Raw genomic sequence first — 26,043 nt, forward strand, 5'->3', positions numbered from 1 at the left:
TGTTCTAATTACTGTAATATTTTACTTAAAATTGCTTTTATGCACTTGACTTTGTGTTTGAATTCAGAGGTTTGTAGTATTTTCAACTGGACATTGTTTGGTGAGGACTTATTTAGGAGCAAGGAATAAAAGAATCGCAATGAAACTGCTGATGGAAAAAAAGAGAGAGAGAAAGGAAGGAAGAAAGATTTCACTGGTTTCCATTAGTTTTACACATGGTGGGCACAGAGGCTTGAACAATAACATCGAGAACTTCCCTTTCTCCGTGTCTGGGTTCTCCTGTCACATGGGTCAGTTTCATGTTCAGTCAGGCTTTCTCCACATAATGGATGCCAAAGTTGGGCATTAGATGCTCTAAGTTAACATCATTTTTAGTGCTTGTGATCTTTGAAAGAGAGAGGTCCTCTCCCAGTATCTGTATTAAATCTTAAAAAGACTCTGATTGGTCTTGCTTTGGTCACGTGCTTATCCTGACCAAGCTCTGCATCAAAGGAAAAGTTCATTGAAAGGCCAGCTTGGTCTGCAAGCTCACCTTGTGGTAAGGAGGTAAGCCATGTGATGACAGCCCCATTAGATAGAAGGGGGAGGGTTTTCAAACGAGTTGCCAGTAGTAGAGACGTTGAGAACTGGGTAGGTAAAAACAAATGTTTATCAAAATATTGTGCTTTTGAATAAAAATATTTTCTAGGAAATGCAAATAATTTAAAACAGTTCAAATAAGCACGATACATGTTTTAAAAAATTAGAAACAAGAACTATGTTGCATGTTTAGTACATTTTACACAATATTTTATCTTCTATGAATCTCAGTTTCATTATCTGAAAACACAGGAATAATGCTTACCTTATAATTATGCAGACTCGAGGTGGGATGTAACTGACTGTACCTTGTAAACTATATAGTGCTATTTATGTAATTGTAAATTATTACGATTTTAAGAAAATCAGTTCCTAAAGAAAGCAAAGTTATCTCTGTCAAAGTCTAGAAAATTTCTCTTACAAATGTATTCCATTACACCTGTGGTATTTTTTCCTGAGATATCAGTGCTTGAATACAACACACATGTGCTTTGTGATCGGTTTTTGTTGATGAGGAGGACAGTAATGACAACAGCAGTAATAGTGATAGGCACAGGTGGCAACTCAATAAATTCTTCGAGAATTAAATATATTTCTGGGGAATGAAAAACCAATGTAAGTTAGTTTAATGAGAAAACTAGAGGCAGATAGATGGCAGACATAGTGGAGTAGTTTGTCTTAAGTTTAGGCTGAGCTGGTATTCCTAGCTAACAGAGTAATCTCTTTAGAGGAAATACTCCTAAATACCAAGAGTTTAATAGCCAAGGTGCCATTCAGATAATTACTCCCAGGAAATGTTTTGCCAGTGAGATTATCTTAACTATCAACTGAAAAGAAATAAAGAAATGTTTTATGGATGATTCATTTTCACCTGCTATGTGTACAACATGGTAACAGAATGAATTAGTCAATCTGTTTGAATCATCTTTACGTGTTCCTTTTAGTAAGGAGCTCAAAGTTGGTTAGATGGCTAGCACTATTTCAGAAAGAAAGAATAAACAGAAACAGTAAAAAAGTCATTCTATATTGAAAGCCTGATCCAGGCATATCACAGGAATAAATGTATCAAGACAAAAATGTATGAAAAATGAAAGTATTTCTGGAATCACTACCAATATAAATATTAAAATTGCTCACACATCCTGATCTGGCAGATTATATAGATAGAAAAGAAAAAGCAATATATGCCAATGCAATAGCATTGAAGTAGAATGTAATTGTAAAAAAACAATCTCAGAGTTGAAAATTATTACAGTTAGAAAATAACTTTTGGAGGTCATTAGTTCAGCCCAGGAGTGTGCTTATAAATATTTCATAATCTTCAGGGAAGGAAAAAAGCCCTGATTTGTAATGTTTGCCAATTTCTGTGGTGTAAATACTCCACCCAAGGTGGATTTCAAGATAGGTCACTGAACTCAGAGTTGGGAAGAGATGCACGCAATAGGCTGTCATGAGACAGAGGGCTCCAGCACATGAGGAGTTCAACACTGTCATTTTGCAAATAAGAAAGCAGCTGAGGCCAAAGAAGTTGGGTGACTGGCTTTGGGTCATACAACTATTTGGCTGCACTGCGACAAGCAAAACTTAGTTTCTCCCCCAGGCTACATCTCAGGATTCTGGATACGTTATGAGGAAAAGACCATGATTGATTGATGCCTGCCTGACTCCCCAAGCCTGGTTAAGCTCCCCTTCAGGGACCCTCATAGACCGTTCCACATTGAGTTTAAACTGCGGTCTATTTGTCTGTCTCCCCTACTAGTCTGAGATTCACTAATAATTTCAATCACTCCCATATCTCAGATGAGTAAACAGAGGCTCAGAGAAGTTATTTGCCCAAGGGCCACACAGACAGCAAATGGTTTTAAACTTCGCAGTCTGTCTCCAGAGCCTGTGCACTTGACTATTCAACTGCCACTTATTTAACCAGCAGTGTCATCAGGCTACATAGCTCAGCAAGAAATAGTTCCAGAAGGTGTCCCTCCTCCATTCCTTATGAAAGACAGACATTTCCTGGAGAAGATCTAGTCTAACCAACATACACCTTTGTTAATGGGGAGGAGACTTAATTGAAATGATCAAGGAAATGGGATGTTTAAGTGTTCTCATTATCTGAGGATTAAACAGAAACCTGTATTTTAATTAAAAGTCCTATTGTTGACAATGGGCTCTAGCCCTGGTTATTTGCTTTAATTTAAAAAAAAAATAATAACCTTTCTTTGATTTCTCAGTCTGAAATATGGCTTCACTGCTTGCTATCAAAAGAATGTAAAGAAGATGAAGAAGACTGGGTTAGCTAACTCCAGGGATATTCTGCAATGTTTTTTTTCCCCCTTAAACAGAAAAAATATCCTCCTTCCCTACTGGTTTTCTTATGATTTGCCTTCTCATCAAGTGAGATAACAACAAAGCCCATTAGTATATTTGTACATTTTCTTGGATTCTAGTTAATTGAGGTTTAGTACTTACTGTGAGTGACTTCTATACCAACTTTAAGATATGGACCTTATTGGGGCGCCTGGGTGGCGCAGTTGGTTAAGCGTCCGACTTCAGCCAGGTCACGATCTTGCGGTCCGTGAGTTCGAGCCCCGCGTCAGGCTCTGGGCTGCTGGCTCAGAGCCTGGAGCCTGTTTCCGATTCTGTGTCTCCCTCTCTCTCTGCCCCTCCCCCGTTCATGCTCTGTCTCTCTCTGTCCCAAAAATAAATAAACTTTGAAAAAAAAATTTAAAAAAAAAGATATGGACCTTATTTTTAAAACATAATTTAATACCTCAGATTAAAAACAAAAAAAGCTCGTTTTGAAGGCTCCTTCAGAAAGCCTAAAGGAAAAAGTCATTCACCCTCCACATTGCATTAATGGATATCAACTAAGGTACAAATTGGTTGTAATGCTTTTTTTTTTCTTTTGTTAGTAATGGTTCATTTATTTTCTTTCTTTACTATATTTCCTAAAGAAAATACAGTGATAAATTATGTAGTAGGCTAATGTTCCCAATTTTAGAAGATACACTAATACCATATCAAGAAGTTCATTTAATTTTCCCCCATAATATATTCTAGAAGTTTTAGACACATATTTATAGTTTGTTTGGAATTTAATTTTGTCTTCTCAGAGGAAAAATTGTTTTAAACCCTTCTTTTCCTCTACTTCTTGTCATTCCCCCCACTATTGCCAAAAATTTTCTAGTACGTTTCAAAACAATGAGAATTACATATGTAAATACCAAGTACAACACCCTGCATTTATATATACACTGTATAACGGCCAAAGCTTTCAAAGATGAGATCTCTTTTTCATACTTAAAACAATTCTGTGAAGATATTGCACTCCAGGATCGAGAGGTGGATGAACTATCCAGAGTCCTACAGCTAGGGAGGGAAAGGGCAAGACCCAGGGCTCTGATTGTCGAACTTCTGCTCCAGTGCACTCTCTTCTTAGCTCGGGAAGCTGCTTCAGTACTAGTGAAGCATTTAAGAGCCTGGACGGATTCCTGTCAGGCAGACATGGGATTGAATTTGGTTCTGTGTGACTTTTGGCTAGTTTACTCATCTGGAAGAGGAGAATAATAATACTTTCTACTTCAAAGGGTGTTTATAGGGGCGCCTGGGTGGCTCAGTCAGTTAAGCCTCTGACTCAGTTTCAATTCAGGTCATGATTTCATGGGTCATGGGTGAGAGCCCTGCTTCGGGCTCGGAGCTGACAGTATGGAGCCAGCTTGGGATTCTCTCTCTCTCCGTCTCTCTCTCTCTGACCCTTCCCTGCTTGTGCTCTCCATTCTCTCTCTCTCCCCCTTTCTCTCTCTCTTCCTCTTCCTCTTTCTCTCTCTCCCTCTCCCTCTCCCTCTCTCTCTCTCTCTCTGTCTCTCAAATAAATAAACCTAAAAAGAAAAGGGTGTTTATAAAGAGTAAATCAGAGGGTTTAGCACAATGCCTGGCACATTGTAAGCATTCAGTACATGTTATTGTTATTATTATATGGCTTATACCTCTTTCACTTCTTCACCTTAATGACACTTTGCTTTGCCCTCTGGTCCAACTAGAACTCTTTCTACTTGAAGAGAAAGCCACAACACATTGTGTTTTGTCTTAGGAGCTATTAAGCAATCCTTACTTTCATTTCCTGCTGACCTCTTTTTGCATGCCTTATTGTAGCTATTCTAAACCTCTTTCTCCAATCTGAAGAACCTAGTCCCTCTTCTGTAACCATTACTTTCAGTGATGGTCATATACCCTAATTTATTTTTAGAATGTTGAGGTCATATTCCCTGAACTCCCTCAGTGTCTGTACTTATCTTCATCTGACTTATCCTCACCTGCTGTCTCAGAAAGAGTGATCTCTCTTATGTTCTAGGCTCTTGAAAGTGCCTCTTTTTACTCTTTTTGGAATATTGCTCCAACAATTTTTATCTCCCCCATTTGCTTTCCTTGGGCTTCTCTGGGCTTACTACATGCAGTTCTCTGGGCCCTCTGGGCAGTTCTTCTGGCCATGCCATATTCTCTTTCCTGCCTCTGTATCTTTGCACACACTGCTCATAATCATAATAATTCTAAGTACGAATTATTCCCCCCTCTCTTAATGCTTTTAGCTTTGGTTAGTGCTATGCAGGGTATTATAATGCTGTGCATTCTTGTTATTTTTGTATGTGTGCTGTCTCTCAACCACACTGTAGGTTTACTGAAGAGTAAGTACCACATCCCATTTCCATAGTGCAAGCACAGAGCCATGCACATACTAGTTGTTAGATTTTGTAGACCTAGGGTTAGTCTTTAGCATAGTTATAATGCCTAGTAAGTTTTTAAAGGTTCCTTTTGTCTTGTCAGAATTATGCACCAAAAAATGAGGGGAAAGAGTAATAGCTATTTGGTTTCTATTCCTTCTAAGTCCTCTCCTTTCTAACCTACCGCCTTGCCTTCAACTTTTATAGTTAGAACTAACAAGGTTTGTAACGTGTACCTTAAGTTTTTCAAAACTGAAAAACAAATACACTCGTTGAAAACTAGAAATACTGTCCATGTGCATACAATGGAATGTTAAGATAATGTGTTTTTTTTTTGTTTTTTGTTTTTTTTACTAAATAGCTTTTGACTTGGTAATAAACAATATGTTGTTTTTCTCTGAGAAATAATTCTAGGACTTTAGCCCTGAACATTTTATTTTATACATTTTCAGTTTGCTGTTTTTATGTTTCTAGTGATCTCACATTAAGTTAAGCATTTGTCTATCCAAAACAATAGGTCTGCTATAGCCAAATTATAACCATACCTTTCCTCTGCACACAAAATCCTATAAACAGCATGTGATCATATTGCTTCTAGAATTTATGATTGTTTTCTTCCAAAAGGAAGCTAAATTTAGACTAGTAATTCTACATGCTCCCAAGAAAACAATGCCTGCTGTGATTTCTAGAATAAATGAATCTGAACCACAGTTCCTTTACTTAACTAACTGAGAAGGCTTAAATATCAACCTAGTCATTAACCACAGATATTAAACCACATTAAACAACCAGCAAGCGGTTAAGAAAGAAACTTGCTGTTTCTGACTTTATTGCTAAATGAGTCTAACTTAGTTGCTGTATTGTCTTAATACAGAACATTGTTTGCATCTCATAATGGTTCTCTAAAATTACTCGTTCTGGCTTGAGTTCTAAAATTAAACTATGTGGAGTCATGTCCATCTGTACAATGCATCTTTATGTGAAACCAGCTAGAGTTTTTTGTTTTCACTTGATGTAAAAATTCCAGTTAGGAAGCTTTGTTTCTAATAGTTTAACTGGTATAGTTCTTTCAGTTTCTTTGTTTCTAATGACAACTAAACTGCTCTCGCCTTGAACATGTTTTGGCAGATAAGCTTCTCACCATGAAGGCCCCTGCTGTGCTTGCACCTGGCATCCTTGTGCTTCTGTTTACCTTGGTGCAGAAGAGCTATGGGGAGTGCAGAGAGGCACTAGTAAAGTCTGAGATGAACGTGAACATGAAGTATCAGCTTCCCAACTTCACTGCAGAAACACCCATCCAGAATGTTGTTTTACACAAGCATCATATTTACCTTGGTGCAGTTAACTATATTTACGTTTTAAATGACAAAGACCTTCAGAAGGTTGCTGAGTACAAGACTGGGCCCGTGCTGGAACACCCAGATTGTTTCCCATGTCAGGACTGCAGCCACAAAGCCAATTTATCAGGTGGTGTTTGGAAAGATAACATCAACATGGCTCTACTTATTGACACGTACTATGACGACCAACTCATTAGTTGTGGCAGTGTCCACAGAGGGACCTGCCAGCGACATGTCCTTCCACCCAGCAATACTGCTGATATACTGTCAAAAGTTCATTGCATGTACTCCCCACAGGCAGACGAAGAGTCCAGCCACTGTCCTGACTGTGTGGTGAGTGCCCTGGGAACCAAAGTCCTGATATCTGAAAAGGGCCGGTTCATCAACTTCTTCGTGGGCAATACCATAAATTCCTCTTACCTAACAGATCATTCATTGCATTCAATATCAGTGAGAAGGCTAAAGGAAACTCAAGATGGCTTTAAGTTTTTAACAGACCAGTCTTATATTGATGTTCTCCCTGAATTCAGAGATTCCTACCCTATTAAATACATCCATGCCTTTGAAAGCAACCGTTTTATTTACTTTTTGACAGTCCAGCGAGAAACTCTAGATGCTCAGACTTTTCACACAAGAATAATCAGGTTCTGTTCTGTAGACTCTGGATTGCATTCCTACATGGAAATGCCTCTGGAATGTATCCTCACAGAAAAGAGAAGAAAGAGATCCACAAGGGAGGAAGTGTTTAATATTCTCCAAGCTGCATATGTCAGTAAGCCTGGGGCCCACCTTGCTAAGCAAATAGGTGCCAACCTGAATGATGACATTCTCTATGGAGTATTCGCACAAAGCAAGCCGGATTCTGCTGAACCAATGAATCGCTCTGCCGTCTGTGCATTCCCTATCAAATATGTCAATGAATTCTTCAACAAGATTGTAAACAAAAACAACGTGAGATGTCTTCAACATTTTTATGGACCCAACCACGAACACTGCTTTAATAGGGTAAGTCACGTTAATTTTCCACTTATAAATTATAAGGTATAAGTAGAATAAGTAGCAGTCTGAAAAGAATATCAAGGGCTTTTTGCTGCTTGGTAAATGATCTTTTTCCAAAATATTTGTACATTCTTTCCAAGAAAATTTAAATATTGAATATTCATTTAATTGTAAAATCATAGCTTGAGAAAAAGTTAATGTTGTTCTAAAAGAAAATATATTTTACAGTTTGGGTTTACATGTTTGTCAACACTTCATATTGTTTTTTTTTAATGTTTATTTATTTATGAGAGAGAGAACACAAGGGGGAGGGGCAGAGAGAGAGAGAGAGAGAGAGACAGAGAATCCAAAGCAGGGTCCAGGCTCCGAGCTGTCAGCGCAGAGCCCCATATGGGGCTTGAACTCACAAACTGCGAGATCATGACCTGAGCCAAAGTCAGATGCTTAACCAGCTGAGGCACTCAGGTGCTCCAACACTTCAGATTATTAAACTTATTTCTCATAGAAGTTTTAATAGTTCTAATCAAATTTACATAAACTGTAACACAATAACAGTTAAACACAATTGCTGAGATCCCAATGCAGTCTTTACAACATTTAGAATAAGAAGCTCAAGTTAATTTGTGGATTTTTGAAGGCATTTTCCTTATAAGGCCCCATTCACTCACTGATATACAAATAAATGCTTTATATTCTAGGCACTACATGAAAATTAACCAAAAACAAACAAAATAAATCTCTTCTAAAATGTTGATAAATAAAATATTTTTAAATGTGTGAATACACTTCTCCGAATAACTTAGAAAACTAGACAAAAGTTTTGCTTTCACATCCTTCCTTTGGAACATGTATGGACTTTCTACTTGAATAGACATGTGTCTACCACCTTCTAGTTAGGTACTTTTACCTGGATGGTGTTTGATATTTATAAATATAAATATTTTAATCAACGCTTGTTTAAGCCTACATGAAATGATACTTTCACAGGAGGTGTTAGGGACAGTCTCTGTTGCTTTGATTTAGATGTAGTAAAAACTACCAGCTATACTAGAGGGTTTATCCTACTAGCCATCAGATCACTCGGTACTAGAAGAAGAGCACCAAAACAGGAGTTCATTATGTCCTTGGGCTTTTTGGTTTGGGCCCAGATTTGAACGTATGAACCTGGCTACTCCTAACATAATGACCCATGGTGATCATAATTGGATGAACAAATAGTGTAGCTTTTCTATAGATGGTTTGACTTTGGAAATCCAAATCTCTCTACTCTAAAAGTTTTTAGCCTCAGAAAGAAGGTTGAAATTGTAAGCAGGAAGGACATTAAGCATCTCCTTGATGAAACAGAGTATATAATTTGCTGAAGGGTACCAAGGACGTAGGGATTCAGAAACATTTGGTTCACTTTTGCTGAAATGTCTGAGATACTTCCCCAAATGGAAACTACAAACAACTTCTTATAAAGGTAGAAAATGCTGAGAAAATGAATTCATGTTTCAGTGAACTAAAGACATACCTTCCCTCCTTCCCCCCTCCAAAGTCTAGGAATAAAAAATAATATGCATGCATAAATCCCTAGTAGGACTTATTTCTCCCTGCATCCATATCATATATGTCAGAAACTCTGTAAGAAGCAATAAAGATTCCTCATGAGGCTGCCCCTTTTCTTCACTAGAAAATACAGAAGAATGAAGGAAACAAAAGGACTTTCAGAAACCTGAAATTAGGGGGGGGGAAATGTAATATTAATAGCATTCCAGAGAAAATACTTTTTTGTATCCAATAAATTACATCAGAAACACGAGTTTTAAAAGATTCTATTAGAAGTTCCTCCAGGGCCTCTAAAGCACATGACTTTGCTATTTAAATCTTGTTCTGTTAAAAATTAAAAAGAGACTTTACCTTATGAGGGAATATTGATATCTCATTTTCTTATTTTGTACATTTTAGCCCCCCCGCTGTGTAAAATACTTATCAATTCTAGAAATTCTCAAAATAAATTTGAACTTTTTTTTTTTTATCCCTTTCGCTCCTTTAGTATTTTCCAAGGGAAACAAAAAGTCAGGATTATCCAATGAAATTCAGGTCAGTTTTAGCATGCAGGAAAAAAATGCCCCAAATGCACCATTTGCACCTGAAATCATTATCATTCCCATTGCAAAATTCTTGTGGAAAACAGATGGGGCTTGCCAACATAGTCTTCCTACCAGGGAAGCCAAGTTTTGCACTGGCCAAATTCCATAAAGACAAATACCTTCCAACTTCTTCTACTTATTTGCCTGTTTATCTTCTCTGGTTACTAAATATCAAAATTCTTCTGAGAATGAAACTACCTACATTGTCAGTTTTCATACACCAATCCACAGAAAGAACTCAGATTCCCCCAATAATCAGCATACAGTCATTTCCTAGCTTCATCTTAAAATAAGGTCACCTAGAGAGCCTTTACTCACACAAAACAAAATGATTTACAAAATCAAACCTGTTTGGAAAGACCAAGCAATAAGATGACTCCATTTTGTCTTGGCAACTTTTCTTGGCAAGATATCAGGTGACCCTTCTAACAATTTCTTGGAACTGAGCTCTGGTTTTGGCATAAAGGTTGGTGAATAAACACATATATTATAGTTTTGTTATTAACATCTCTAATCCATCAGATCTTTATGGAGGGACTATTGTGTGCTCTGTAGACGAGGAAAACTGCAGTGGTAACCTTGTGCTAAGGCTTCTGCCCAGTCCTCAGTGTGTGAACAAAGCCATGGCAGGGGTTTTCTGGCCCTCTTTGAGCTTCCGCCATGTACAAAAAGAGTTTCTATCACAGGATCAGACAGAGAGAGTGCTAAGAAAGGGTCTTTTAAGTTGTAGGGGTCCAGCCAGTATATAAGCCTGACTTGGCTTATTTCAGATCACATATTAGGTTGCTTTTCCCACTCGCATTTTATGAAACAGGTCTATACTTCTCATATTGGTGACATCTCTAAAGCCCTCTTTTGAGTCATTTGATAGTTTCCAGAACACATCATCTTCACATCTAAGTTGTCTGTGCTTCAGAACTCTTTGATTCTGCATATGATGTTGTTTCTGGAAACTTATCCTAAGCCATATATGTACCCATTCATGTAATATTAGAGTTGATTGTATCAGTTCTATAAAAATAAATTCTTGATCTTCACAATGTAACCATTTTCTGTGTTGCTTTTGAGAACGATTCTTAAAGGATAGATACGTTTACAGTGATTTCTAGCACTTAGAATTATGAGATTAAATACCCACAAATAATTACTAAATCTTTAGTCTTAAATATGTTACCACCTTTTTACTCATTCATCATTTGACCTCTGTAAACATCTTAAACTGGTATTTGGTTAAAGTTGTTTTAGTCTAATGCATGTTTCCTAGACAGCACATTATTATTCAAAATAAAATAATTGAGAAAATGTCCCATAATATGGAGAGTTTATAAATCAAATTTGGGGATAAACAGTATTAAAAATTCAGTTCATTTTAGATGGGATGTATACACAGTGGAATATTACTCAGCAATCAAAAAGAGTGAAATCTTGCCATTTGCAACAGCATGAATGGAACCTGAGTGTATTATGCTAAGCGAAATAAGTCAGTCAGAGAAAGGCAAATATTATGATTTCACTCATATGTGTAATTTAAGAAACAAAACAGATGAACATAGGGGAAGGGACGCAAAAATAAGATAAAAACAGAGAGGGAGACAACCCATAAGAGATTGTTAAATACTGAGAACAAATGGAGGGTTGCTGTCAGGGTGTTGAGTGGGGGGGATGGGCTAAATGGGTGATGGGCATTAAGGAGGACACTGGTTGGGATGAGTACTGGACTGGGTGTTATATGTAAGTGGTGAATCACTAAATTCTATTCCTGAAAAACAATAATAAAATAAAATAAAAATTTTTAAAAATTCAGTTCATTTTAAGCACATTGATGGGACTCTTCAACAGTATTATATAAGGGATTTACTAACATGACATTTACTCTGGGAGAAAACTAGAATCAATACACATTGACCCAGTTCCTTAAAAATGGGATCAATATTGAATAAAAGAATTTTCTTAATCCCCAATTCTCTAAAGATCCTATTCCCTAAATTATACTTACTAAGAGAATTGGATTAATACATTTTGGAAAGATTTTTAATCAGAGTTGAAATTAGAAAAAGAGTTCTTGTAATATCTCTTACCTAACCAGAAAATAACAATTACCACATTATACTTTTTCTTGCAATCCCATTTCAAAGTTTTGCTCCATATGTAAGCATTTGGAAGAGTAAGAGTAGGCTTGTAGTAAAAAATATTTTCACCAACATCTTAATGACCAGTGATTGATCAGTTGAGGGGGAAAAGCATGCAGTTTGGTGCCAGACACCCCTCGATAGAAGTCCCAGCTTATTGCATATCAACTGTGTGACTTTTGCTGCATGACTTAACTCCTCAGAGCCTCAGTCTCCTTGTTTGTAACATGCAGAGAACAAAACCTACTTCACACGGTTTTGTAAAAATTGGGAATAATACATAGAGAGTACCTGGCACAGTAAGATGACCATAAATTCAGGGCACCTGGGTGGCTCAGTCGGTTGAGTGTCCCACTCTTGATTTCAGCTCAGGTCATCATCCCAGGGTCTCAGGATCAAGCCCCATGTTGGGCTCTGTGCTGAGCGTGGATCCTGATTAAGATTCTCTCTCTCTCTCTCTCTCTCTCTCTCTCTCTCTCTCTCTCTCTGTCCCTCCCTCTGCCCTGCTTTTACTCCCTCACTCTCTCTCTGTCTCTAAAATATTTTTTTTAAAAAAAAAGGAACCATAAATGTAGCTCTTTGGGAGACAACAGCATGGTCTAAAGGAACAAGACTGAAGTCAAAGAGATCTGGTCTGTACCTGATCATTTTATACCTGTCTGGTCACAAGAGCATTATTTAAATTCTCTGAACTCACTTTCTTCCATGCAATACCATTGGGAAGACAAGTGCAAAAATGTTTGCAAAAGACCCTAACTTAGTCCTTGGCACCTAACAAATAGCAATTATTATTGTAAGGAATATTGTAAGGAATTCTTTATGTAAAGAAAGGCAAATATAGATTATTGGATTTTCTGGAAGGGGTAAACTCTGGTTCTACTGCTCATGAAAGTCTTTCACTTACCTTCCTACCTGTTATGAGTGACCTACTTCCATAATACTTAATTCGTGTAAGTCCTTCTTAAAACTTGATTGTTCAAAAAAGAGAAAGGGAGAGAGAAAGAGGGAGAGAGGTGGGGAGTGGTGGTAGTTTGGAGAGGAGAGCCAGGCTAGAAGTTATAAGGTGTGCCCCTGTTCCCACTTTCAATTCTGACTGTCCATGGCACTGTAAGATACTAAGCTTATGTAATTTAAATTATACTCTGCATTCAAGAATTTTCAGATAATGCTGTTTTAGAAAAAGTCAACTTCACAGGTTGTTTGTGTCAGGCTTCCTTGTTTTTTAAATATCATTTATACTCAAATTCAAAGAGTAGCCAACCACTTCCCAAAATAAAGGAAACTTAAAGTAGTAATTTTCCATCTCCGTTTCAAGGAGTGCCAAAGTTAAAGGGTCACCACTCAGAGCCATCTGAGGAAGAAAGCAAAATGATTAGAACAATTTTGAATGAAAACAAAATCGAAACAAGATGCAAACAAGGAATAATAGGAATAGGCAGAAAAATAAACATACAGTGATGTTTCTTTATTACTATTATAAAAATGATAGATGAGTAAAATTGGGTTACATTTAAGTTGTAATGGAAGAAAATAATTGCAGCTTTCCATCAGGAAACCACAAGGACCATTATTGATCTGTCATCCTCAGGGCATGTCTCGTAATATTTAATAAAATAAACAAAGATTTATAACTCTTTATAGGCCATGTATCTGTAATCTCCCACACACCGCACCATTTGAACTGGGAATGTGGAGTCAGTGTTACAAATAACATCCATGTAATTATACTGGTTTGGCATGTCTTATTTAAACAATCTAGCACTCTCAAGAGAGTATTTTTGTATTAAGGATGAAAAATGTGAAGTCGGATTTCAGGGTTTTCTTACTTTCTATGCTACGAAATGAGAGAATGTTATCCTATATGAAAAATGTTTTTGAGGATTCTTCATTCTAAACACTAGATACCTTGGCCTTAAGCCAAACGTAATAGCTACCAAAGCAAAATCTTGCAAAAAAGAAAATCCTTGAGGTATAATGATTCAGTATACTGTTTTAAAAATCTGAGTAGAAATTTGTTAATTTTACACTTGATTCCTCTCCTCCCATTAACTCGTTTATTCTCACCCAGGCTCAGGGAGTTGCTGCTCCCTAACTTACTTATTTGAATTCTACACGCTAACGTCCCATGAAAAGTAGCATATTGCATTATTTTATTAAAAATAATTTAAAATAATTTTCTTTCCAGAATTTTGTGATACTCTGTGAGATCACAGGGCACACCCAGAGGGTATTGAAAATGTGTTACAGTGAGCCATTAATATCTTCTACTCTCTCTCTTCCTCCTGCTAACCTTTCTTTAAACCATTTGGTAGCTTATTCATAGGTCCACCCCAGGAAAGAATGAAAAAGCAAGGGCATGACATTTTTATAAGATAACAGCAAAGAAATACAGTTAATGCTGAAACCATTATCAAAAACGTAGGTAGGCTTTACCTGTGGATTATATTGATCCATGATGTGATGGATGCATTTTAAATTAATTCTTTATTCTCAGTGCCTTTTGAAGCAGGTGGTATGATCTGTATTTTATTTAAGTAGTTGAGTTCTACACGGAGATTCACTTGGTAAAACTAATAATGTAGCAAACAATAAGGCATTCATGCAAAAAATAAGTCTTAAAGTTGGTTTTTGAAAAGCTGAAGTGTTAACAAGACAGTTCTAATACACAATATTTTCGTTGTCATACTGCTACATACTGTTATACTACTACTGATTAGAGGCAAATGAAAACATGTGGAATCCTGCATTTTGATAAAAATATTAACCTCCTTGAGTAATAATGGATTTTTTTACTCAGAATAATATATCGAATTTTGGGTGTTACACCTTTACTTCATACTTCTGTCTTATCAGTCGTCATCCCACCCTGCACTGTTATCTCCTCTAATAAGAAAAAAGAGGATCTGTTAGAATTTGGATGGAATACACATGAGGAATTTCTCCCGTTGCTTATTCATGGATTGGCACAGATACCGAGTCAGTGGGCACACAGAGTCCAGAATGACTCAGTGCCCAGATAAGTGCTGTAAGTCACATCTCCAGCAGCCAGGGAGGGCTGTAAAGGGCTCCTATATCAAGGGAATGAAACCAAGGGCTCAGCTACTCTTGAAATCTTTAAGACTCCCTCAGTGTGTTTTGGGGTGTTTTGTTTGTTTGTTTTTGTTGGTGTGTGTGTGTGTGTTTAATAATAGTGAATGTGGTAAGTGATTCTGGGATCCTGGATACAGTCCAATTTGCTAATTATGTATTTTTTCTAACTAAAATGTTCCAAGCTGGTTCATTTGCATATGAATTGCTTGCTGAGCAGTGTTGACTTCCTTTCTTAAAAGCCTTGGGGAAGAAGTTTACTGCACATCACCCTAAACCTAGGCTAATTTAGAACAGATGAAGTGTGTCTACCTTCTATATTTCAAAAATATTCTCTAGTTTTTCAACAAGAGGACAGAAAAACGTCTTACAAATTCATGCTGATATAGAATAAAGGCTATTTTCACCACTCTGTGCTCGCAAGTAAGGGGAAATGCCTTATGAATAGTGTAGCTGGAAAACAAAAATTAAAATTGTGAGTTCAGACTAAAGTCTGACCTCAGTTGTCTTATTTGGGCAAATCAGCAAAATGTTCATCAATCAGAGGACATTAAAATGGTAGGTGACATTTCAAATCATGCTCTAGGTAAAAAGGGTGAATTTAGGTCAGTTTTGATTTGTTAAGCACTCTTTTCTAGAGCTGATTTTATGAAAATTAAGTTTGCTAAATTGCCATGTCAAAATATATGGATTATTCATGATTTGCTTTAATTTGTGTCCATGTACCAGAAAAGTGTAAATTTGTATAATATTAAATTTTCCAGTGACATTTTTAATTTAAAATCTGATTAACACTTGCATGTAGCAACTGCTCTACTAACTTAACTATAGGTGAGGTGGTGCTCAGCAAGTGGGAAAAATGCAAAGATTAAATTGGTCTGTTAGCTTAGCGAATCAATAGTATTTAGTGCTAATGCATTAAGCAGATACAAGCACTAATGCAGTGACAGTCAATAGCAAAAACAAATATCTCTAAAAATTATCTTGACAGTAAAATGTACAAATTTTTCCATTTTTGAAAGCTGCTTACATTACATGCTTGTTCTTTCATCTTACTAGTTTAAGCCAATTCTAGAAACCTAATCATTTTATTTAGTGCATAAAATGACCAAAAACTTGTGATCATTGTTTTCAGCAAAAGACAGAAAAAAGGTTTTATTCATGCAACCAAGATTCAACAAGAAATTCAGTAGATATGGAGTGCCTGACCTTTCAGATCTTATAGTGATGAATGAGATAGCCATGGTTCTTGTCTTTTTGAAGTGAACACACTAGGGGAGGGATGTCAATAAGAAGCCAGTCACACCAATAAACATATCATGATAGTTTATGAAATATAGTGTGAGGGACATAAAAATCTGTGAATGTAAGCTAGGAGGAATATGTAAACTTAATAGTGTAGTCACAAAAGACCACCCTGAGGAGGTGAAAGTTAACTTTTACAGAAAGCCCAAAATTTTAGAAGAAGCCATATGTCCTTAGTACAAGGCCAACTACTTATTTAATTAACTTATAATTATTACCTATTTCATAAACTTGAGGTCTTAACTACGTGGTGCTGCTTTTAACCAGCTTTTTAAAGTGAGTTCTGGATATGAGTACATATTGTTTTACACTTAGAAAAACATATCGCAAGAGGTAGAACTGTGCCAGAGATTTTAACTTCTTTAACAGTTTGTTTTTTAAAAAGTTGTTACTGTATATAAAGTTTGTCTTTTCTTTGATTTCTAAGGGAATTGTTACTTTTCATTAAGTAATTCTTAGTATGAGGAAGATAATATGTAGATTTCTAGAAGCTAATGACATAATGTAGGTAGCACTTACCTCCTCTCCTAGCCTGTCACCTTAATCAGCTTTGAAAAATAGAGGTTTCTTGTATCTCTCCACGTTGTTTCTTTCTTGTCCCTCTCACCTTTCTTCTCTGGCCAGCACTTGGGATCCTATGCAACAGAAGAATTTGCATTTCCTGGGGATGGAAGGGATTGTCCTGTCACCAGTAAATCCTATGACAAAGTGAATCATAATTCCAAAAACACACAAAATAAGCTCTTTTGAAACTATCAAAATTATAAAAATTGATGGAATTTAAGGGAATGTGGTGCTGAGATGGGCCCCAATCATATTGTCTTTCTACAATCATATACCGTTCTCTGCACAACTGTCTTATTTTAGACCATTTCCTTCTCATGTGAATCATGTGCCCTACAGGGCTGAGGAACAAGTGCTCCTGGGACTCACAAGGATGTCATGAGCACCTACTGAATGTACGGGGGCATGTCCTCTAGTTAGTGCTGCCTTTATGTTGTTCTAATGCATTCCCTAACTGCAGACATTTTGCCTTTCTCTTTCATTTTAATCATATTGATTTATATATACATAATCGTGCAAATATCTAAATAAGTTTAAGGTCTTAGAGGGCTGGCAGTTTGTCATGGTTCTTTGTACCTAGGTATATATGCCTTGCAGACAACAGACAATAGTGTTGATTTTATTTGACAAAATAGTTTGTCTTCCAAAAGAAATCTGTAAACTTATACAGTAAATAGAGACCATCTAAATTGCTGCAGTGTTTGGATAAAAGCCCTTGATAGAACTACACATATTTTTTTGAGGGTCGTAAAAGGCACTGTTTTTGCCTTCCCCACAAGCCATGAAGATTTGAAATCCAAGTACAAAAAAATACATGTGAGGAATCCAAAGGCATACTCACCTTTTTCTTGCTCACTTTGTTCACTTTTGTTTTGCCAAGAAAGAAGTGGAGTCTCCCATTGGAAAAGATGAGGGAACAGGAGGCATTTAATCCTCAGGGCTCGTTCCTGTGCCTGCAAGTCAGAGAGGTCATTGGCTTGCCCCTTCCTGAAGACTATAATTATGGCAAAGGGCTATATTTACTTTCCAGTAAAGTAACCAGAATCTTGAATGTAAGAGATAGTTTATAGGAGTACCGTTGGTGGGGGGGGGGGGCGGGAGGGTGGATATACAAAACCTTAGGAAAGATAATGGGTGAGATTACTTTTCTTCATATATTCATTAATATGAGAAGGTCCAAGACTCTGGAAATGTTCTGAAGTGCAGTAATAGAGGTGAATATGAGGTCAAATTAGGTGATCCTGGTCAGATCCTGGATCAGATCCAGGAACTGAATTAAATGAATAAAGAAGAGGAATTTACAATAGAATATATCTGATGATTCATTATAATGTATCTGAGGATTCATTAATGTAAACTTATTTGTGGCTCCAACATCATGGTAAACAAGAATCAGTAAATGTATTAGTAAGAGTAATTGAGAAATCTTTCTAATTTGAAAATACCAGTTACATTGGGTCTATCTAGAGCTGATAGGGAAAAAAATGGGCAGTGTTTCTTACTCTCAACTAAACTCACTCTGGTTTCTGAGGAGTCATAACAAATGTATTGATTCCAAGTACAACTGGGCAGCCAAAACACAAGATCAATTCTGTTATTGGCCCAATATTAAGAATATTAGTCAGTGTTTGCAAAATAATGAGTAATATATAAATGGTAGTTTAACAATAGTACATATAACCTGTAATTAACACTTAAAGGTCAGGTTTTTGACATGCACAAAGAAGACTAAAATATGTGCCTGATTTAAAAAATACGTATTATGATGAATTGTGGCGATGATTATGGTATTTTAATTTTTTTTAATTTTTTAATGTTTTTTATTTATTTTTGAGAGAGAGAGAGAGAGAGAGACAGAGTGCGAAGAGTGGGACAGAGAGAGAAGGAGACAGAATCCGAAGCAGGCTCCAAGCTCTGAGCTGTCAGCACAGAGCACAACACAGGGCTCGAACTCTCAAACTGTGAGATCATGACTTGAGCCAATGTTGGACGCTTAACTAACTGAGCCCCCCAGGCGCCCCTATGGTATTTTCTATGTAGATACTTTTTTAAGAAAACAAAAGCATTAATTTCAGATTTTTAGGCAAACAGTGCTTTTTGTGATCCTGGGTATGTGGTATGGTGGCACCATTGAAAATTTGAAGTTCACCATTTGTGGCACAGTTATAGATCACAGAAAAATAAACACCAGGACTTTACCACGCCTAACAAGAAAGCTCTTTTTTAAAAAAAATCTTCAGGATCTAGACTAGTCATGGTGTAAACTATGTGATATTGAGTATCTTATGACCCTAATGATAAGATAACAATCCAAGTGAATGCAGATGAACTCCTAGAAAAGGAGAGATTATTAAATATTTGAAAAGTAAACATCTAAATTTTCATAAGTAAATATTAATTTAGTATTTGTGTGAACTGTAGATATTAAAGCTTTTCCTTCATTTTCTGGGCCTTCAGAACCAGCTGTTATAACTCCCAGTGCTTTTTTAAATACTCTATATGCCAGATATTCACAAACTGGCTAAGAAATAGTCAAATTTTTTATTTTCACTGCAGAAATATAATAAAATCTCTGTTCCAGCGAATAGCTGGATAATTATTTTAATAATGATATTGACATCACTTCATTTTATCTTTCTTGCTACTAGCAAGAAAGGTAGCTTTTATTTTATACTCTGAACTCTGGCTAAATCACAAGTTAAACTGAACTATTGTTTGTTTAATGCTCTATTTCCTTCTAACCTTATTTTTGTCTCTCAACCTCAGCCCAGATCCCCAGTGGCTCAGGAAACCCTCAACTAGGATTAAGTAATAGTTTACACAACCTCTCTCATTCATTAACCCAAGTTGACATTCTTATTCTGTGTACCAGCCTTATTTAAGACTTTCTAAGCACCTTATCCTGGTTTTGGGTGCAACTAACAACACCTATTTAATCAAGGAACTTAATATTTCCAGAGAATCTTTCAGCCTATCTCAGCCTTCTCCATCAGCATGATCTAATTCAGCCTGCTTCTTCTATTCCTTCTTCTGAATAAAATTTGGTCTCATTTATAAATGTAAATGTGAAGTTTCAAAATCTTTACTTATTCTTTCTTTCTTTCTGCAGATACACAAAGGAGAAACAAAATTGTATGTTATCATTCCAGATAGATTTTGTTCTTTTAGTATGTTGAAACGGTGCCAGTAAGATAAAACTAGATCTCCCTGGCTCCATTCTCATCTCTAACCAATCTAGTTGTCTCCAGACTGCTGCTGGAGTAACTAATCTTTCTTGAAAGCAAACCCATTTGTCTTACTGTGTCCCTTAAAATAATTTGAGGACTCCCCAATGGTTTTAGAGTAAATCCATACTCTTTAGTATGTATTCAAGAAGTGTCCTACCTTGGCCTCGACTATTTCCTGGTCCTCAAACTCACTAGTGTGCTGGATGTCTAATTCTCAGGGAAGAGGGGAGTAGAAGCCCCGATCTATAGTGCTTGCCAATTTGTGTGGTGTAAACACTCCCACCAAGTCAATTTCAAGCTGCCAAGGTAAGTCACTGAACAGGATGAAATTAGGAAGAAATGTTCACAGTTGGGTCTGTAAGCTGGTACAAGATGGCTCAAGCACAGCACTGCCACCCCACCCTACCTTCAGCCTATCATCCTTTTTACAAATAACAAAAACAAAAACAAAAAACTGTCTTTGCAAATTTCAACTATATAATTCAGTATTGTCAACTATGGTCACCATGTTATACATTAGATATTAAGACTTTTTTTTATTTTTTAACTGAAAGTTTGTGCCATTTTACCAATGTCTCCCTATTTCTGCTGCCCTCTCCACCCGTCACCCCCATCACCCCCAACTGCTGCCCCAGCCCCTGGCAGCCATTTTTCTACTTATTTCTAGAAACACAACCTTTTTTCCCCTTAGATTTCACATAAAATTGATGCAGTATTTGTCTTTCTCTGTCTGGCTTATTTCAGTTAGCATAATGCCCTCCAGGTTCATCCATATTGTGGCAAATGACATGATTTCCTTTTTTTTTTTTTTTTAAAGTCTGAATAGACATATACCACATCTTCCTGATCCATTCATCCATTGGTAGATACTTAGGTTGTTTCCATGTGTTGGCTGTTGTGTATAGTGCTGCCATTAATGTGGAAGTACAGATATCTCCTAGTGCTCCTTTTTTCCCCCCTTTTGGATAAATACCCAGAAGTGGGATTGCTGGATCATATGGTAATTCTATTTTTAATTTCTTGAGAATATCCATACTGTTTTTTGTTTTTTTTTTTTTTAATTTTTTTTTCAACGTTTATTTATTTTTTTTTTGAGACAGAGAGAGACAGAGCATGAACGGGGGAGGGGCAGAGAGAGAGGGAGACACAGAATCGGAAACAGGCTCCAGGCTCTGAGCCATCAGCCCAGAGCCTGACGCGGGGCTCGAACTCACGGACCGCGAGATCGTGACCTGGCTGAAGTCGGACGCTTAACCGACTGCGCCACCCAGGCGCCCCAAGAATATCCATACTGTTTACTGGCTGTACTAGTTTACATTCCCACCAACACTGTACAAGGGTTCCCTTAATGTCCTTAGGAACATTTGTTATCTCTTGTCTTTTGGGTAATAGCCATTCTAACAGGGTGTGAGGTGATACCTCATAGTAGTTTTGATTTGCATTTCCCTGATTAGTGATGTTAAGCACCTTTTCATGTTCCTCTTGGCCATTTGTATCTTTTCTTTAGAAAAATGTCTATTTAGTTTCTTTGCCCATTTTTTTTTTTTTTTTTTTTTTTTTTTTTTGCTACTACTGAGTTGTTTGAGTTCCTTGCATATTTTGGATAGTAAGTGCAATGTGAGTCAACCTGTGCATTTATCAGATGTGTGTCAGCCTATCATTCTTGTAGTTCCCAGAATCCATTAGTGTCTCTCACAACCTTGCCTTAACACATATTACTTCATCTGCCTCAAATTCCCTTTAACATTGATTTTGTCAGGTTCACATTTTCTCCCAGTTCTTTACAATTCTACTCAGGCATTTCCTTCCCCAGGAAATCTTCTCTAGCTTTCCCCTAACCCTCCATTCTGGATAAGCTGCCTTTCCTGAGTACTCCAGTAGCACCCTTTGCTTATTTCTACCATATCTCTTACCACACTCTGTGGTAATATGTTCACTGGTTTCCTCATTAGCCCCTGAAGATATGAACTGTGGCTTTTATCTCCACATCCTCAGTACCTAACAAAATTGCTTGAACAAAATATCTGTTTATCAAATGAGCAAATAGTTATGGCACAGCCTCATATTTCAAGTAATGTAATGAAATGCTGATTAGTAAAAATTATTTTTAGATAAAACAGTTTTTCATTTCCTCCCCCAAATCTCTAAAAACTAATTTACAGAATTGAGGAGTTTCCAAAAGTTAAAATAGCATGAAAGAAATTCTGGGAAGTGTTGGTCCCTTCCTTACACACACACACACACACACACACACACACACACACACACACACACCCCTTCCTTCATACACCAGTGTGGAATGAAGATGGATCAAAAAACAAGGAGAACAATGAAAGGAGAAGAAAAGATGATAGGGAGAGTAAATAGAAATTCCAGAGCTTTGTACTTAATCAAAATTGGGAAAACATAATTAGAGCAATTAAAAGGAGAATGGTAGATTAACTTCTCTGCTCCATAATGCTTTTTTGAGCCTTTCAACAGTGTCCCTTTTAAGTGGGTGATATTGTCTGAATGAGAGACTTTAGGCAAAACCTTCTAGTAGACATTGCTTGAGCAGTGGTACTAGTAGAGGTGACTTCCCATGAAGTTTGCTTTTTGAATTCATAGATTTTTCACTAACCACCAGTCTATGATTTCAAGTTGAAAATAATTTGTGGGTTAAGAAAAAAAAGTTAAGAGTGAAGGTCTTTTTCAATACCACCTTTACTGTGGCCATAATGGCGTCACTGCACGTGTACCAAATACATGCTTGGTGCATAGCATGAGCTTGGCCTTGATGTAGATGCAGAAAGATTAGAAGAGAGTTTGGTAGGGTCTTGTAGTTTGGTAGGGGTTTGGTCAGTGAGAAGGGTTACCCACAGATTGAGGTTTCTGATACACAGTTCTGGTTGGGAACAAGGGAAGAAGATGAGTAAAGAGGCCCACTGCACAATGGTAAGATGGAAAAGAAGGATAAGAGGTGATGACAGTCATGGCAGGTTAGGATATAGACATGGGTTTAAACAAAATACTGGGGCACAATTGAGGAACTGTGGTTTCATCCATCTTTCACCTCAACTGGCCATCCTCTAAGACATTCATCAGCCTGTTTTCTATTGAGCGTGACACTGTTAGGCACATCAACAGACCACAGCTCTTATACTCTACAGAAAGAACTGCTTCTGTCTTATTGCTTAGTGCAGGGTAACTAGTGTTCTGTGTTTTGAGTATCTCTTACAATTCAATGAGTAAGCACATTAAAATTTGTTTTCTATTAACTAAATAGAGAAAAGGAGAAAAATTCTATACACTAAGCATTAAAATTTGCTTCACTTGGAACAGCTTTCTTTATGAATCACTCTGTCACTCCTGGCTGTGACTGAAGTGAGGTATGAAGGCTGCTAAGCCAAACCACATGGACTTGGTCTGTTTTAGATCTGATTCACCTTGGGAAATGATGATAAAGAAGGAAACATTTTAACACGTAGAATTCCAGAACCCCTATCATATTAGAATTCAGAGTCTTTTGAATCCTGGGGATACCTCGAGAGGAAGGTGGATATGTTTTTATTTCATTTATATGTAAATGCATTTTATACATGTGTATACACATGTACATAAAATACATTCTGCTCCAAATATTTCTTCCCTCTTCACTAATCCACCTTCTGTCAAGACCTGTGTCAGCTTTGGCCTCTGCCATGAGCAAAGCTGTTTAAGCCCATACTTGATCTTATCTTTTTCCTAATCTTCTAGCATTACCACCTGTACCAGTGTTTTCAGAATGTATCTATCAGTGATGTTCTTTGTGCTTTGCATTATTAGTTATTTTGTGTGTCTGCCTCTGGCACGACTCATTTCACTTAAACTTCAAAGCAATTCTGTTAGATAGATGTGCATTTTTCCATTTTACCAGTGAAGAAGTGAGGCTTGGTGATCTAAGTATTCTCTCTAAGTTTGCACGGCGGGTAAGGGCAAGGCCACTCCTGAGCCCATGCTCTTCTCCACTAGGCTAGGGTGGTTACCACTGGATATGACTAAGAAGGTGTTTGGGGAACCTTACTCTAAAAAGTTATGAAAGTGGAATTGAACAAAGACATTCTGGAATCAAGGAAATTAGATTGTGGGACACCAAGTGAGAGATTTCCTTTAACTCTATAGAAACATTTTTAAGAATTGATAGATGGATGTAAACAATAAAATAAAAGGAAAAGTCAAAGATGACTGAGACGTCCTGAAGGGAGAGGGTGGCTATTGATGCCATATAGAAATAGGAAGCCAGAAGAGGTAATTAGTTTGGAAAGAAAAGCAGTGGGTTCAAATGTCATTAATGGCACATTCAAACTTGGCCTAAAGGCAGTTGCAGAGACAGGGCTAGTCCTCAGAAGAGAGAATGCCGCTGGGTGTGTGAAGTTGGATCATCCACGAGGCAGCCTCCATCACCTCGTGAATCACTACTGTCGAGCCAGCAGCCTGTTGGCCAGATGCATGGTTGTATTGCATTCAGGGCCATCTGAACACACAGGGCCAGAGATGATGCCCTTTCTCCCTTCCTGGAGACAAATCAGCTCTTCTTTAACTGCCCCCCCCCACCTTTGCTCCCCTGCTTGAGGTCTCTGGTTGTAATGAACTCCGTGGCTGTTGAAGCAGTGCAGTAGGATTACTTCATCAAGGGAAGTTTGTGGCAGCACAAGTATTAAGGAAGCATCTTTCTTTTAAAACTGTGGCTGAGCACAACATGAAGTTGAGTTGTCTTTGTAGCACAAAACGGTCACATTCTTAACGTTCAACCACACCACCCTAACAGTCTGGCCTTGCATTAAGGACCCCAAAGAAAAGGTCCTGCTCTGGCAGAGAACTGACTTTTCTGCATTTTACAGACAATCAGGCTTCATGTTGACATCTTAGATATTTGAGTACAGACTCATAGAAGTTAAATATGTCTGAAAGCAACATAAGCAGACACTGAAGTTCAAAGCTCTGTGCCTCTGCCTGCAGTCCACAGCACCTCCCTCCCAGTCCCACAGAAGAGAGAACAGAAGGAGAGAACATGAATAAACAGAAGAGAGAACATGAATGAAATTTAGAGAAATAAGTTATGTGGAATTCCTGAAATTAAAGCAGTTGAGTATTTAACCAGCTATATGAAAAGTTCTACACAAAGAGGGACTATCTATTCTGAAATACATATCCCCCAGAAAACCACTATTATATGTCAATAGAATTTGTAGAAAAGGTGATTATTAGGGCGCCTGGGTGGCTCAGTTGGTTGAGCGTCCGACTTCGCCTCAGGTCAGGATCTCGCAGTTTGTGAGTTCAAGCCCTGCATTGGGCTCTGTGCTGACAGCTCAGAGCCTGGAGCCTGTTTCGGATTCTGTGTCTCCCTCTCTCTGCCCCTTCCCCACTCATGCTCTGTCTCTCTCTGTCTCTCAAAAATGAATAAACCTTAAAAAAAATTTTTTAAAAAGATGATTATGAATAAAATTTATATTAAAATGCTTCTGTTAGTTTCATCACGTACAAGAAGGAGAGAGGGCTGGTATGAGTGAACTGGCAAAGATTTTATAAAATAGTACGTTTTTTTAAATCTAGCTGCAAGACTGATTTAAATTATCTATAGATGAGCTAAATCTGTCCTATAGATGAATTAAAGGAATCTCTATTTTAAGTATATCACATCCTTAATTATACAGAATTAAATGTAATTGCATATTCACTGCATGCATCATAATGTTAGTTAGGGAAAACAGTTTGAATCAAATACACTGAGGTATATAGCACTTCAGTGTTCATTTTATAAAAAAAAATAGTATACGTCTGAGTCAGGTAAAAAAAAAAAATTTGGCCAAGTATTCATGAAAAGGTAAAGAATAAATTATTGTTTCAAGACTTACAAATTGTAGAGTGGTTCCTAATATTTAACCCTATGACAGTATATAAGCCCTTGAGTTAAGGAAGCAGGTTTGTAATAAGTTTTTTTTTTTAAA

The 26,043-nt window shown here is 37.2% G+C and overlaps 1 protein-coding gene across 2 annotated transcripts in view; it reads left to right on the forward strand.

Moving 5' to 3' along the window:
* The window catches only part of MET (MET proto-oncogene, receptor tyrosine kinase), a 114,129-nt gene that overhangs the window by 20,434 nt on the left and 67,652 nt on the right, over positions 1 to 26,043 (forward strand). For both annotated transcript variants that reach the window (XM_030308280.1, XM_030308281.1), the window contains exon 2: positions 6,423 to 7,639. In XM_030308280.1, the coding sequence (XP_030164140.1) occupies positions 6,437 to 7,639 (1,203 nt within the window). In that variant the 5' untranslated portion in view covers positions 6,423 to 6,436. The remainder of the gene's footprint in view (positions 1 to 6,422; positions 7,640 to 26,043) is intronic.

This window comes from Lynx canadensis, chromosome A2 (genome assembly GCF_007474595.2).
Source record: "Lynx canadensis isolate LIC74 chromosome A2, mLynCan4.pri.v2, whole genome shotgun sequence".
Classification (NCBI taxonomy): domain Eukaryota; kingdom Metazoa; phylum Chordata; class Mammalia; order Carnivora; family Felidae; genus Lynx; species Lynx canadensis.